The 15,144-nt window shown below is 38.9% G+C and overlaps 1 protein-coding gene across 1 annotated transcript in view; it reads left to right on the forward strand.

Moving 5' to 3' along the window:
• Window positions 1-15,144, forward strand: part of GPC6 (glypican 6) — a 1,190,689-nt gene that overhangs the window by 1,087,765 nt on the left and 87,780 nt on the right. The window contains exon 6 of the mRNA XM_061133003.1: window positions 7,215-7,358. Within this exon, the coding sequence (XP_060988986.1) occupies window positions 7,215-7,358 (144 nt within the window). The remainder of the gene's footprint in view (window positions 1-7,214; window positions 7,359-15,144) is intronic.

The raw sequence follows: 15,144 nt of genomic DNA on the forward strand, positions 1-15,144 counted from the left end.
CCTTTCCTGTCTTCTCTTTCTCATTACAGAAATCTACTTCCTAACTACCTTCAATAAATGTTTGCAAAAGGAAGAGATTATAACTAAAAATTTTATTTATTTGTAAGCTTTCATTTCTGATTTTTTAAAATACATACTATGTGCTAGGAATAGATTCTAGAGTATAATGGTGAACAAAGTGTATAAAATCCTATTCTTCATAGAGCTTAAATTATTCATGCGTCACTCTGCATAGTCCCTAGATTTGATTTGTTACCTGTTATTGTCCTATTTAATTATAGATTCCCAGGTGGCTCAGTGGTAAAGAATCTGCCTGCCAAGTAGGAGACATGGGTTCTAAGCCTGGGTTGGAAGATCCCCTGAAGGAAATGGCAACCCACTCCAGTATTCTTACCTGGAGAATTCCATGGACAGAGGAGCCTGGAACACTCACTACAGTCCTTGGGTCCAAAAAGAATAGGACATGAGTGAGCAGCTGAGTGTGTGTGTGTGCACACGCACACACGTTGTTGTATTTAATTATAGATAACTTCAGTAAAATAATTATACATCTTTTTACATCACTGCTTCAGTATCTTTTCTAAGCATTATATCATTGTATCTTCACAGCAGCCATCTTCTTTACATCCTGGATCACACAAGTGTAAAGAGGAAGATCGAAAACAGTACTCCAAGCTTTTAGACTCTTATTGGTGACCTTCCTCTTCCACTTGTCTCTCAAGAAAATTGTGACCACACTTGTACAAAATATATGTGGAGTCCATCAGATATGTTAGCTTCTGTTTCCTTGGGAACAAATGGGATAGATTGGATTCCCCAAGTGGTCATCTAACAAATAGTTCATTCATTAACACTTTAATGTAAATTAGAATCTAATAAGTAAGTAAAGCATCACTTACTCTCAAAACATCAAGTCCAATTAAATCTAGGTAGCATGGACTGTGACCTCTACTAATCTACATGATTAGTTATCTATTTGCAAATTTCAAAATGGTTATAGGAATAGCAACATTCTTCCTACCAGAATAAAAACTCCACTGAGTAGAAACTTAGAAGATTTAAAAAAAAAAAAAAAAAACCAACTCGGGGACTGCAACAGGGCTGGTGTAGAGCTGTTGCTTCTCAGATTGCCAGTAATGAGTTTGGTGAATGTATGACCAACCTGCAGAAGATAAAGGAGACAGAGCAGTATAAAGCTATGGACACCTCTGAAAAAAATATACACCATGTTGTTAATTTAAAGAAATATGTTAAGATGCTGTGATATCTTAAAGGAAAAATACTTGTCCTTAGAGCCCTGAAACAGCCCTGCAGCCTGTTCTCACCACACCCCTCTCTTTCTTGTTTTCCCAAACAATAAAATGCCTCATCTTTCAGCACTTTCCATCTTTAACCTTGACTTCTCTCATCTCAGAATACCAACATACTTCAGAGATGTTATCTTAGTAATCCTCTTAAGAGAGAGGATTCTCAAGCCAGATATCTTCCTGAAATCCACAAGTTTCATGAGTCTGCCTCATGGGAAGAATAATTCCTTTGTACATCTGTAGCATCTGTCTACACTGGGGCTTCCAAATACTTTTCCAAATGATCTAATTTTCCCTTTCAACATCCCTTGGAGGGAGCTAGGCAGGAGGTAATAATGATTCTATTTCTTTGAGGAGTAAAGCTAATGATTTGTTCCACAATGAGATGGCTTAGCCTGCAGCCATATCCTCTGGAAATTTCTATCGCAAAGAGAAGAACTTTAGTGTCTGAAAACAGTATTTCTTCTCTCAAATTAAAGGGAGTGGAGGGGAGAAATGGCTTCACGAAGACCTCTAGTTAAACGCAGTTACATCTGAATCAATTCTCCTCTTGGCTAATCAGAGCAGACTTCCTAGCGTGTCCTGGTGTGTTCCCTGGAACACCTTGTGAGGACTTCCTGGCGAACCCTTGGCCAGATCGTTTTGGAAAACACTACAAATGAGCTTCTTCCTTTGGATGAGTCAGAACACATGTCAGCCTTATGAAGCCCTGCTAAGGTACCTCATTTAACATTGATGCATGGAATCCATTGCTTACGTAACAGCTGTTAGCAGCCCAGGAAATAAGTTTTTGTGGAAGACATTGAAGAAACATCAGTCCAGACGTTTTTCCCCCTTGAGTCTCCTTATTCAGAAAATGGAACTAGAAGAACCGATCACAGAATGATATAATTAGCTAATTATTATTGAGTACTTACTTTTCCAGACATTAGCTTCTGTTTTCCTGCCTTAGGTATTATTGCATTTTATCCTCACAGTCTGTCTGTGTGGTAAATAATATTATTCCCATTTGTCAGAGGAAGAAACTAAGATTCAAGGAAGTCCTCTGAATGTTGACTTGACCCTGGGCTGTCTTCAGCCCCTCCTGCCACCAGTCTGGATACCTATCCTTGGTGAGTACAGCCAGCTTCAGGATTTTAAATACCGTCTTTAGGCTAATAACCCAAATCTGCATCTCTAGTTCTGACCATTCCTTGGGGGGAGACTTGATCTACAGACTTTTAACTGAAGACCCTTATCCCCACATTATTCCTCATCTGTTTCTACCCTTATTCAAAATACAAAATACTGGGGCACCCAGAACAAGAAGAATAAGGCTCATTGTTCCTTTGTAGTAATATAGCTCTGAACTTCAGGAGCCATAGAATTTTCCCTAGCCTACTGCTATAGCAGGCTCAGAAAATTGTCTGAGATAGTCCAAATGTTCTGAATCCCTTTTTCCAACCACCTCATGAAACCCATGTTTTAAAAATATGTGTCTAGCTAACCGATTCCATGTAGTAACAATGAAATTATTAATTTTCATTTTATATGCCGTCTAAGTTATTTGACGGATATATGTTGTTTAAGGTACATTCTCTTCATGAAAATCAAGGTATTTTAAATCATTCTCTAACAAGGGCAAGGTGAGCTGATGCTCTGATCTCTGTGTGTGTGTGGGTGTGGGTGTGTGTGTGTGTTTAGGTTTTGTAAATTTCTGAAAAACTGTTCTCCATCATTAAGCTTGGCACTTCCACACTAAAGAAATGCTCTTAAAACAATTCCCTTATTCTAAGGTCCATTTAGTCAAAGCTATGGTTTTTCTAGTATGGATGGATGTGAGAGTTGGACTAAAAAGAAAACTGAGCACCAAAGAATTGATCCTTTGGAACTGTGGTGTTGTAGAAGACTCTTGAAAGTCCCTTGGACTGCAAGGAGATCCAACCAGTCAATCCTAAAGGAAATCAGTCCTGAATATTAATTGGAAGGACTGATGCTGAAGCTGAAACTCCAATACTTTGGCCACCTGATGCAAAGAACTGACTCCTTGGAAAAGACTCTGATACTGGGAAAGATTGAAGGCAGGAGGAGAAGGGGACGACAGAGGATGAGATGGTTGTATGGCATCACTGATTCGATGGACATGTGTTTGAGCAAGCTCCAAGAGTTGGTGATGGACAGGGAGGCCTGGCATGCTGCAGTCCTTGGGACTGCAAAGAGTCGGACACTACTGAGTGACTGAACTGAACTGAAGAGTATACTAGAATCTGTGTTCAAGGCCCTTCACGATTCATATCTTTACATATTGTGACAGATTTCTATGTGGGTCTTCACCTTATTATGGGGTTAGGTGTTGTTTCCATAATATTAGAAGTCTGTGTCTTCTTCAGTTCGGATCATAGATCATAGACCCAGCAATTTCTGCATTGAAATCATCTTCAAAATCCAAACCTGATTTATTAACAGAAAGCTATGAGCAGAAAACTATATTGACTTACCCACATTCTATTATCATAATTAACACTCTCAAGAAAAAAAATCAAACAAGTGGTAAAGTTTTCTGTTACAATGAAATATCTCCTTTGGGGCACTAATATTCTTCCAGGGCATTTCTTGTTCCTTTGATTTAACTTAAACCAGTGAGCCAGCCTCTTCCCAAGGGCAAATTAAGAAGGTCTGTTAACTCTTCACATGCAACAGTTTCAAGAAATCTCAGCAAGGCCATTAATATTGTTTTGCCCTAGGCTTTCTACTTTTTAAAAGTCAGTTGTCATTTTCAAAGCGATCCAAAATAGCACACTCTACTGAACCCTGGAGCTTTGGAAATGTTAATGCCCTCCATCAGCCATGACCTTGCCACTGGGAAGTGATTTAGCACTAGGAGAAAGGGGCCCACTATCTTTATCACACCGGTTTACACCATCAGCTTCAGAAACTGTGTGAGAGAAGAATCAATAGCGTGTTAAGACCAATCTTGAAGAATGCCAAGACAAAGTGCGCCTGCTCTGAAAGTGCTGAGTGGAAGGAGAATTTTTGAATACAACAAAGGGGAAGTCAGTTCTCATGGAACAGCTAAATGAATCATGTCTCAAGTTGGAATTTGTCATTGAGAATGACACCCAGGAGCCCTCTGTATACTTCAGTGAAATCCCATAAAATGCCTGATGAAAAACTTGTATTTTAGAATTAAACAACACAGAATCAAATAACAAAGCCAGAAGGAATGCATTCTCAACACAGCCGTGTACATTAAGAATTGGATGACATAAATAGTCCCGAAAAGCTTACTAAAGAAAGTGTCCAGGGTAGAACCATCTCCTGTGTAGAAAGAAAGGCAAAGTTAAACTTCATCAAAACTTCCTGGAAATGTAACTAGATTTCCTGTAATCCTGGCGAAGGGATTATCTCTGGATAACCAGCAGAGAGTACGAAGCTTCTAAAACTAGCAAAAAAAATAAATAAATAAATAAAAATAAAACTAGCAAAGGAGGTATTCCCACAGCACCCCAAGTGAAATCACTGTGGAAAAGAACTAGCAGCTCAGTCCCTGAGATCATTACAATAGAATGTTTGATTTCCCATGGCAAGCCTAACTGTGACATGAACAGCTGTCAACAACAAAATTAGAAGGATCTGTCATTCTAGGGAATTTATCCACATTTGCTTGTCCTATTTCTTCACTGTGGCTCAAGAGAGTGTTTTCAAAGAATTCTTCCAGTAAAGGTTTTCATTATTCAAAGGGGAGACACTCAAGTTATTTGACTTTATATGTTATAAATGAGGGGCTTCCCAGGTGGCTCAATGGTAAAGAATCTGCCTGCCAATTCGGGAGACTCGAGTTCGAGCCCTGGGTCAGGAAGATCCCCTGGGGAAGGAAATGGCAACCCATTCCAGTATTCTTGCCTGGAGAATCCCATGGACAGAGGAACCTGGCAGACTATAGTCCATGGGGTTGCAAAGAGTCAGACATAACCGAGCACACATTCACTCTATACATGAGACATTTGTATCAGTAACAAGAATCCCAAACAAATGTTTCTTGAATGACAAATTCAAGGACATGAAAATATCTGAGACATCTCTTTGATCCAGAAATCATTCCATGTTGAATATAGTCGATTCTCATTATTTGCAAAGTTATGTTCTATAAGTCACTGCAGACCCTGAATTAGCAAATACTGAACCATTGCTCCTATGAGAAATGCAAGGTTAGGTTCCTACAAGCTTTTTTTTTTTTTTATTCGGAGTATAGTTCCTTTATAGTGCTTTATAGTGTGTTAGTTTCTGTTAAATGGCAAAGTAAATCAACTATACATACATGTATGTCCCCTCTTGTTTGGATTTCCTTCCCATTTAGGTCACGCAGAGCACTGAGTGGAGTTCTCTGTTCACTGCAGTAGATTTTCATTAGTTATCTATTTTATACATAGTGGTGTATATATGTCAATCCCAGTACCCCAATCCATCCCACTCAGCCTCTCCTTCAAGCTTTTTGTCACATTTTCACCAACCAGTCAATGCATATAGCCTTGTTTTATGTGTCTCTCCTGAAAGACACCTTATTTGATACATATTATTGATTCATTGGGCTTCCCTGGTGACTCAAAGGTTAAAGTGTCTGCCTCCAATGGGGGAGACCTGAGTTTGATCCCTGGGTTGGGAAGATCCCCTGGAGAAGGAAACGGCAACCCACTCCAGTATTCTTGCCTGAAGAATCCCATGGTTGGAGGAGCCTGGTAGGCTACAGTCCACAGGGTCACAAAGAGTCGGACACGACTGAGTGACTTCACTTTCACTTTATTGATTCATTAACATTGAATTCATAGTCAAGTGTACCATAACTCATACCTGAATGAAGTTTATCTAAAACACAGTTTTCTCCATAGGGCATATCATAGCCTTAGGAACTAGACAGAACTTCAACGCTGCAGTTGGGGGCTGTTTTAAAAAGGGAAATCACCAAGTATTAGTAAAGCACACACAAAAAATGTGGCATTAAATATATCACCAAGGAGAAACTCATTTACAGTTTAAGAGCTGAAACAAGAAGGCAGAGCTTTGCCTTGTTAGACTGCTTCAGCTGGAAAGATGAAGTTGGCCTCTCTGCCGATGTCTGCAGACATGTTTGAATTTTTATTTGGGGGGTTACAAATTAATTTTAATGAGTACAGTCTTCCCTCACTATCTGCAGGAGATTAGTTCCAGGAGCCTCTGCAGATCTCAAAATTGAATTCAATCTGAGTTTGGTTGAATTTGCAGATTCGAAACCCATGGATATGGAGAAGTGAAGTGAAAGTCGCTCAGTTGTGTCTGACTCTTTGCAACCTCATGGACTAAATAGTCCACGGAATTCTCCAGGCCAGAATACTGGAGTGGGTAGCCTTTCCCTTCTCCAGGGGATCTTCCCAACCCAGCAATCAAACCGAGGTCTCCCGCATTGCAGGCAGATTCCTTCCCAACTGAGCCACAAGGGAAGCCCATAGATATGGAGAGGATCAGTTTAAAGTGAAAGTGTAGTCACTCAGTCACATCCAACTCTTTACAACCCCGTGGACTGTAGCCTGCCAGGCTCCTCTGTCCGTGGGATTTCTTAGGCAAGAATACTGGAATGGGTTGCCATTCCCTTCTTCGAGGGATATTCCCAACCCAGGGATCAAATCCAGGAGAGGGTCAACTGTAGGCAAATTCACAAAAACAGAATCCATAAGTAACGAGGATTGACTGTATATGTTGAAAATAAGAGTCAGGTTATAAGTCAGTCACTCTGATGGGGTAATTCTGTTTCACTGGTGGTTGTACTTGTTTAGGTTTCAGAGTCAGAGTGTTTTTGGAGATAAGAGTTCCATACAAAATGTGGAAGCCAGTGCACTGCGTGCTCTAGGAAGAAACTCCTTGTGTAACTTCCTAATCTTTCCATGGTTCTTCCAGGTGTTTCAGGGATGTGGCCAACCCAAACCTGCTCCAGCTCTCAGATCTGCTCGCTCAGCTCCTGAAAATTTTAATACACGATTCAGACCTTACAATCCTGAGGAAAGACCCACCACTGCTGCAGGCACGAGCTTGGATCGGCTGGTGAGTCCCCCGGATTGATGGTCATCATGGCCACTTTCTGTTACCAAGGTTATTCTTCAGAAGACGTGATGGAATTCTGAAAAAGTTGGTTGTAAAAGTCATTTCAGCCTTATATCTGCTCCTGATCTTAATTAGAATATTGAAAAGTAATGAGATCTTCCTTTTAGGTCAAGAATTAGGTTATTTAAGAAGTCTTATCGCTATTAATCCACTCATCCAATGACCAAATTTTCAACTCCATATTTCTTCTGAAATATTAATTTGAAGACTAAGTTACAATGTCTTCCAGAGATATAATTACAATAGCACATTTCTTATTCATCTACTTTAGTTATTTATTTAATTATGATACAGTGTAACTTTATTATGAATGTTCCTTTTATGTAAAGTTTTCTGTTTGAAAATACCTTGCCAAAAGACTCCAAATCAATATTACTACTATTTTTTTTCTTTTTTGTGTGTATTTTAAAAGTTGACATCCTTAGAAATAGTCACTCTTTGATCCATTTAAATGTGTGTCGGGGGACCAAATATCTATCATTGAAGTCATTTACTTGGAGATTACAACCATAAATATAGTAAACATGATTTTTAATGTGTTTCAGACATCAAGTTTTGCTATAAAAATGAAAAGCTCATAATTTCCAAGAAATACTGCCTGAATGTTTTCAATATAATTTATAGCAGTGTAAACAATTTATATACCTGTAATTGTTAGTGCTGTTAATGTTGCTTTGCCAATTATCTTGATGTAAAATTAACAGATAAAAGCCTTAAGGTCATAAATACTTGAACCACATCTGATTATGTCATATAAACTCAGATCTCAAGGGTTTCTGGTTATGAAAATACTTTTATTAGTCACTGTTATAAATTATCATTTTAGTTAATATCCATCTACAGTGTAGAACTTGTAAGATTAAATTGGTAGCATTTGACCTCGTAATAAGTAATCTCAGCATTATTCTCTATAAAAATCAAATGTACTTACAACACAAAGGCCTATCCAGGAAGCTCCAATATGAAGGGGTAAGTGCAGTCATTAACCACTAAATTATGTTATAAATTTACTGTTTATTAGCAAGTAAAACTCCCTCTTCAGTGTAGGTTTTGCAAAAGGGATAATCTGCGTAATTGCTTCACCTTTGTACTTTACCTTAGTTATATCTATTGTCCATTCACAATTTCAGGAAAAGTTTAAAGTTAGTCACCTTTTTTCTTTTCAACAAAATGATGGTTTCATTAGATTCCATTGTTTGCATTCTCATTTTATAAATTCCTTTATATGCCAAGATCCTTTTAACCAAAGCACAGTTTATGAGTATGGGCTTGACCTACCCGTGTCTCTCTTTCCTTCTTTTTTCATTTCCTATTTCAGTTGGCTCTGCATAATTATTGAAGCAATTCATGCTTTTCAGAATTTTTATAAATTCTACTTTCAGAACTAGGCACAATGCAAGATTAGTAAGTTTTTGAGATCTGCTGTGCAACCATTGTGCTATAGATAACAGTACTATATTGGTTAAGAGGCTAGATCTCAGGTTAAATGTTCTTACCACAGGAAAATAAAATTGGAAAACAAGTGGAGAACATTATCCACTTAGTTAAAACTACATTGATTTTGAACAATATAATGACATCTATGACTACTAATTAATTTTTTTGCCTTTTAAACAGAAGCACAGTCTTCTCTCCTCCCAGGAAAGATAAACACACACACTCACACACACACACACACACTCACACACACTCACACACTCAAACAAAGGAAGTAGAGCGAGAAAAATGCTTTTCCCAAGGCAACAGTATTTGTACAACTCAGTACAGCTCGAATAAAACATCAACACTTTGAGAATTTTATACCATGCCTAAAATCTAGTAGATATGAAAATTGGAATTGGAACCTTTTCTTTTAAAAAGGAACTTCACTGGTCATCCTCAAAATGCCCCACATATAAGAGTCTTGAGAAGTCCTGGAAAATAGCAAACTGATTTAAGATCTTCTATTTTATGCACCCCTAAAGAATATTTAATCATTTTTTAAAAGAATTAGTAATGGTTAATCATATCATGAGGAAAAAACAAAGACTAAACTCAAGAGATACTCCCCTGGAGAAGGGAACGGCTACCCACTCCGGTATTCTGGCCTGAAGAATTCCATGGACGGAGCAGTTCATGGGGTCGCAAAGAGTCGAACAAGACTGAGCGACTGACACTTTCCCTTTCAAACTCACAGTACATAAGGACCAGAGTCAGTGTATACAAATCCAAATCAATAAGCCAATTTTATTCTAAAATATTCTCCAGTGGCATGTAGTACTTACTTCGTCATAGGTGTAGCTCCAGGCTCTATAAGGGAGAATGGCAGTTTTATTAATTTCTTATTAAATTAAATTCTGATTCCGTCTCAGATTGTAAGAATCAGCAATTGGTAATTCACAGCCAGTCATAAACCAACCTGGAGCTACTTTTCCACCCCTAAGGCCAAGGAACTGCTTCCCTGTCAACAGGAGTGAGACAGGGTTATTCTTGAGAAACACAAGCTAGCTCCAAAGCTAACATCAGAATCTCCATTTGCAGCCATCGTTTCCTCCAAAGCTTTCTTTCCTTTGTGCGGTCAACACAGCTCTAAATAGCGAAAAGGTTGGAGCGGTTCCCTTGGCCAGACAGTGCTGGACATCAGTCAGATAAAATCATCTTCAAGATGCATGTGTAGGTGAAGGGTCCTGCTGGGTCTGACATATATTACTGCCTATTTTGAATGTTTATGAACAAATCTCGTGTTACCTACTCCTGTTTTAATTTTCTCCTGCAACAATGTTTCCTGAATATTTATAAGAATCATGTGTCCCCAAAAAGAAGGGTAATTGGAAAAGACTTCCTTTAATTTCTCTCAGTGTTTCAGCAGAGGACATGCTTCAAAAGGATAGCAACTGAAAGACCATCCCAATCACTCTACCCCTTTTGCCAAAGTGAAAATGACTTAACTGTAAAGCTTGGAGAATCACTTCTTACTACAATTTAAAATTAGTACTTGTGGCATTAACTTTGGGTTCCATCGGTAAATGTTCTTATACCAGCTATTATAAAGCTATTTTTTATGTGAAGTGGTAGTTATGGGGATTGTTTTTAGAAGTAAATCTCCTAATCCCCAACTGGGTAAACTGCTGTTAAACCTTATATAAAATAATTGAAAACAAAACTCTCTCTTTAAAATATATCAGTAGCAAAAATATATATATATATATCAGTAGCATCATTTAGTCTCTTCTTACCTTTATAAAGCAGTCAATCTTTTATATCATTAGGAAACACTCCATATGTTCCTCCAAATTTATACTGGCAAAAAAAAAAAAAATTGTTTAGATATAGCTTTCAGACATGCTATTGTAAAGTAATTTTTATCACCCCATAATGAATGAATATCCTTATATAAATCCACTGCTGATGGAAAGCTGACTCATCAGAAAATACTACAGTCCTTCCTGCTATGGTTTGTTCAAGATAAAAATGCCATCAACTAATCTGATTAACAAACTGGTCCCGTTATCATGTGTCTCTTTCCTATCACCCACACTCACTCTAGTAGTCCTTCTGTCCCAGCCCACTGTTACGGATTTTCAATTAAATAGACCAGGGGTGTTCATTTGAAATCAGGAAGAGATTGATTCTCTTTCTTTTTTTCTTAAATTTACATTCTGTGAATTCTCTTAATAATTTAGTGCAAAATAATTATTTCTTTAGAGAAAATTTCACCCAACCGTCACTGAAAGTATAGAGTGTAAGAATAAATCAGCATAAAAATAGCTGGATTTTTAAGATCTGCCCACAGCGCAGTGTTTCAGGTCATCCTCTGTTAAGGATGGTTAGTTGTACGGCTCAGAATATTACTGTACAACATGCTATACAACCCCTGGACACGCTTGGGCAGAAAATGTCAGTTATTTTACTCCAGCTGATTCATTAGAGCAAAAGTAATAATACAGTAAATTGTGTGTCTTAGCAGAATACGTTTTATTAAAGTAGATTAAAAAAAAAAAAAAACTGGACTTGAAAGTTAATTCAATCAAGTTGGCAATGAGTTAGACCAATGGGTCTCCAGTAAGTATTCAACACCATGCCATGTGTGCAAGTTATTGAACATTCTACTTGTCATTCTGAGGGAATTGGGAGTGGTGGTGGGTGGAATGCTAGTCTGCAAAGCTAAACATTATACCTGTGCTGTACTATTATGTATAGAATAATCTCTCTTTCTTTTTCCTTTGAATTTGTTTTCCTCTTGCTTCCCAGAGGATTGTGTGGAGGACAATGCAACATAGTGTAAGCTTTGGTCTTCTTATTCTTCTTCTCATCCCCATTTGTCTTTGTACAGTTGTTCCAGGGAGTTCCTGAGAAATCCCGCCTCCACTTCCTCTTTCCAAATTGTCCAGAGAGCGAACATTGAAAACTGTATGTGACCAGTGGGTTTAGGAATGTCCTCTCGGCTTGGTATTTATGGTTAAGGACATTTGTGGTTTTCTTTCTCAATGGCAAGGTTTTCAGTCTCAGCTTTGTGGAAGACTAGCTCATTTGGTGGCTGATTTAAATTCTGTCCCTACATTCAGAGTATGTGTAGCCTGCCTGAAAAACTCTCTCTTCCCTGATAGAATATATTGGCTTTTTTTTTTCTTGTGCTGAGCAAATAATTACCTCCCTAATAATAACAACAAACCAACATCAACTCTCATGCATAAGGAGCTAATTTTTCCATTAGCTGGGAACATAGAGAATTTAGGGGGTAAGGAATATTGGTGATACAGCTTGTTTATTTTTTTCTCCTACTCAAATTTACTGATGTGTTTTATTGCATTTAGGGAGAGACCATTGGGTATTTACTATGACAGAGCAATTTGTATTGGAGATGAGGACAGGCACACCCAGGTTATCCTACCTGACTTTCCCTATTAATCATAATAATCAAATAGTTATGTGATCCAGTGGTTTTTGTAATATCACTCCATGCTGGTCCTACCACTTCAGAAAGACCTGAGCCCTCCTTAGCATCATGGACCTGTACGAGAAGATGCCTCTCACCTGATGAATTCATATATTCATGCAGTACACCTATGTCATGATGCTACACGCCTGCCTGACCCTCAGTTCAGGCAATGGCAACACTATGTCTAAATTTCCTCCTCTCAAATTCATGTGTTTAAAAGAAAATGTCCTCTGAGTAGTATCCCTATTCATCATTCCAGGTCTCGGAGCCCAGGGCAGCTTGGATAAGGGAAAAAAGGTTAGAGGTAAATCTGAAAGTTTAAAGGTAAATCTGAAGGAAGGTACTCCTTCCAGAAGTACTCTGGAAGGGAAGATCTTGAGGAAGGAACAGGAAAGACAGATAGCTTAAGGTCTCCTGGTGCTAAATGGAAAGTGGGAGAAGAAAGCGTCAGTGGTGGGACAAGTCAGGGTTCTATTACTTTGGCCCACTTGACAAAACTCGACTGGCTCCAGTTGACAGAATATGCCAACCTTCAGCATCATTCTCTTGGTATCTCCAGATTGTCTGGCAGTTGACCAAGTCCAACCTCCTTATCTGATAGTCATCATGACCCTCAGGGTTTTCCCCCAAGAAGAATAATGTCCTTAAACATACTGGAAAGAATGTAAATCATAATATCATCTCCACCCACTCCCCAACTGTGCTGGACTTCTCTGCTTGTCTCCTATAATACTCTTTAGTTAGGCTCCCCCAAATCAGATGTCTATTATTGGATATGTTTCTTCCAAAAACACAATGCAGTTCCTGAAATGTATGAGCGTGCCACAGGTGTTAATATTAATAGGTATAAATTTAAGTACTTAGCAAATATCACCAAGTCCTGGGAACCCGAACACTTTTCTTATGGTTCGGAAGCAAAATGGACAAAGCAACTTGCATTCTGGCTGCCGTTTCCTGCCTGATGGTTAATCCCAGTTTCAGAATAAAATGCTGCTCATAAAAATGTTCTTCCATGCCTCTTTGGGACCATTTTGGTGTGATTTAGGAAGTCTTGGTTGTAAGGATGAGGGAAACTGTCTGTTGTTCATTTTAAATTGCCATGGCATTTCATTGTCACCTCAAAGGATTCTGCATCCGGCTAATCCACTCTTTTGCATTTCAAAAGGATGTCAGGCTGTGTTTAAGAAACTGCTTTATTATCTAGAGCCTCAGCTGCTGTCTTTAGGTTAAACTGATATTTTCCATCTTCCACCTCGGCAACAAGATACAGACACATGTGGAGATAATACATACACACCCTCAGTCTTTGCATGGCCCAAACAGGAGAAGCTAAAACCTCAGTAACAACAGTAAACCAGATTCTGCGCTTTAATTAGTTTTCTAAAGATAAATGGGTCAAGGCCAGATTGGCTTTCAGTCTCTGCTGCAGCTGAATAAATTATGCCCCATTCACCCCAGCAAACAAACAGCTACTGCTCAACTCCGTTCAGACTGTGAACTGCTCAGTCCTGCCTGAACTTGCTGTATCTGTTGGCTGCAAACCCCCCACGGAGACACCCTAGTTTCCTTTTCAGTGAACCTTTGGCAATCACAGCAGCAAAATACAACAAGCTTTCAAAGCAGGGAGAAAATACAAAACATTAAAGCCAAGCCACCCAACTTATTCGGTCTCCATTTCTGCTCTTCTCTGGGCAACACCAGCAGCATGTCATGGTCGGGGAGGCCTCCCAATACAGTTTTTGTTTCATGTAGAGGCTTGTGGTTGATGAAGCCCAAGTGGGGAATGTCATCAGACACACATGTAAAATGATGGCTTATCTCTGGGATATTCAGCATCTTCCATGGGCTTGGAGGAAGCACACATCTAATTCAATGATATGCACTGTTGGAAACCTGGATGGAATGCCTGCCCCTTCTGTGGAATTTTCAGCTCACACCCAATGGACAGTGGACTGTTTTTCCATCCTTGGGAACCTCTTCCTTCAGGAATGTGGAAGAACAGTGAAAACAGGAGAAGCAGAGACCTTTCTTTCAGCTCAGGCAAGGCTGTGTTTAATTGTATCAGGCTGTATGCCGTGGGGAGAAATGTCCACTCTGCTGGCTACCTTAGTCCCTGAGAGATACCGAAGCCCATTCCACTCGACTGCTTCAAGACACATACAGAGGCTCATGTGGATTCCAGCAATGAAGTCAGGCCACACGTTTTAAAGGGGGAAAACTTTTGCACAGCTTGCTTTAGGTACAAATGGTCTGAAATCATTGGGGGGGTAATTTTACCAACAAAACTACTTTCAACTCTGTTTCTAAACTCTCCTTTGTCCTCAGAAACATTTAAGCAAGAGCTTTGCTGACCTCTATGTCATAAAAATGAAATGTTACACTTTCAGACCGCAAATATGGCTATACAGATTTTATGTCTATTTTATGGTATGTTGATATGCTTATTTTCCCCTTCAGACATGATGTTTTCTTTCAGAATGCCTGACTTCAGCTAAACCCAAAATGATGTGTTCTATGGGTATCAATCAATCAATCATGTATTTATTGAGTTCTCCTCGGTGGGGTAGCGCTTAGTAAAACTAACTAGCATATACAGTCTCCATCATCACACGTTGTTAGTGCTAGCATCATCAAAAAGGCAGAAGTAACCATTTGCAAAATAACATTGTTTATCAAACCAGTTAGACACACCAGGTTTCCTCCAGGGAAATGTATCTAATACAGAGTGTCATAAAACGTTAGCCTAGAGGAAGTAGGAATTTGATTTTGTAATCTGAGATAGACTACACCAATAAAGAATATGTGGAA

Source organism: Dama dama, chromosome 30 (genome assembly GCF_033118175.1).
Source record: "Dama dama isolate Ldn47 chromosome 30, ASM3311817v1, whole genome shotgun sequence".
Taxonomy (NCBI): Eukaryota; Metazoa; Chordata; class Mammalia; order Artiodactyla; family Cervidae; genus Dama; species Dama dama.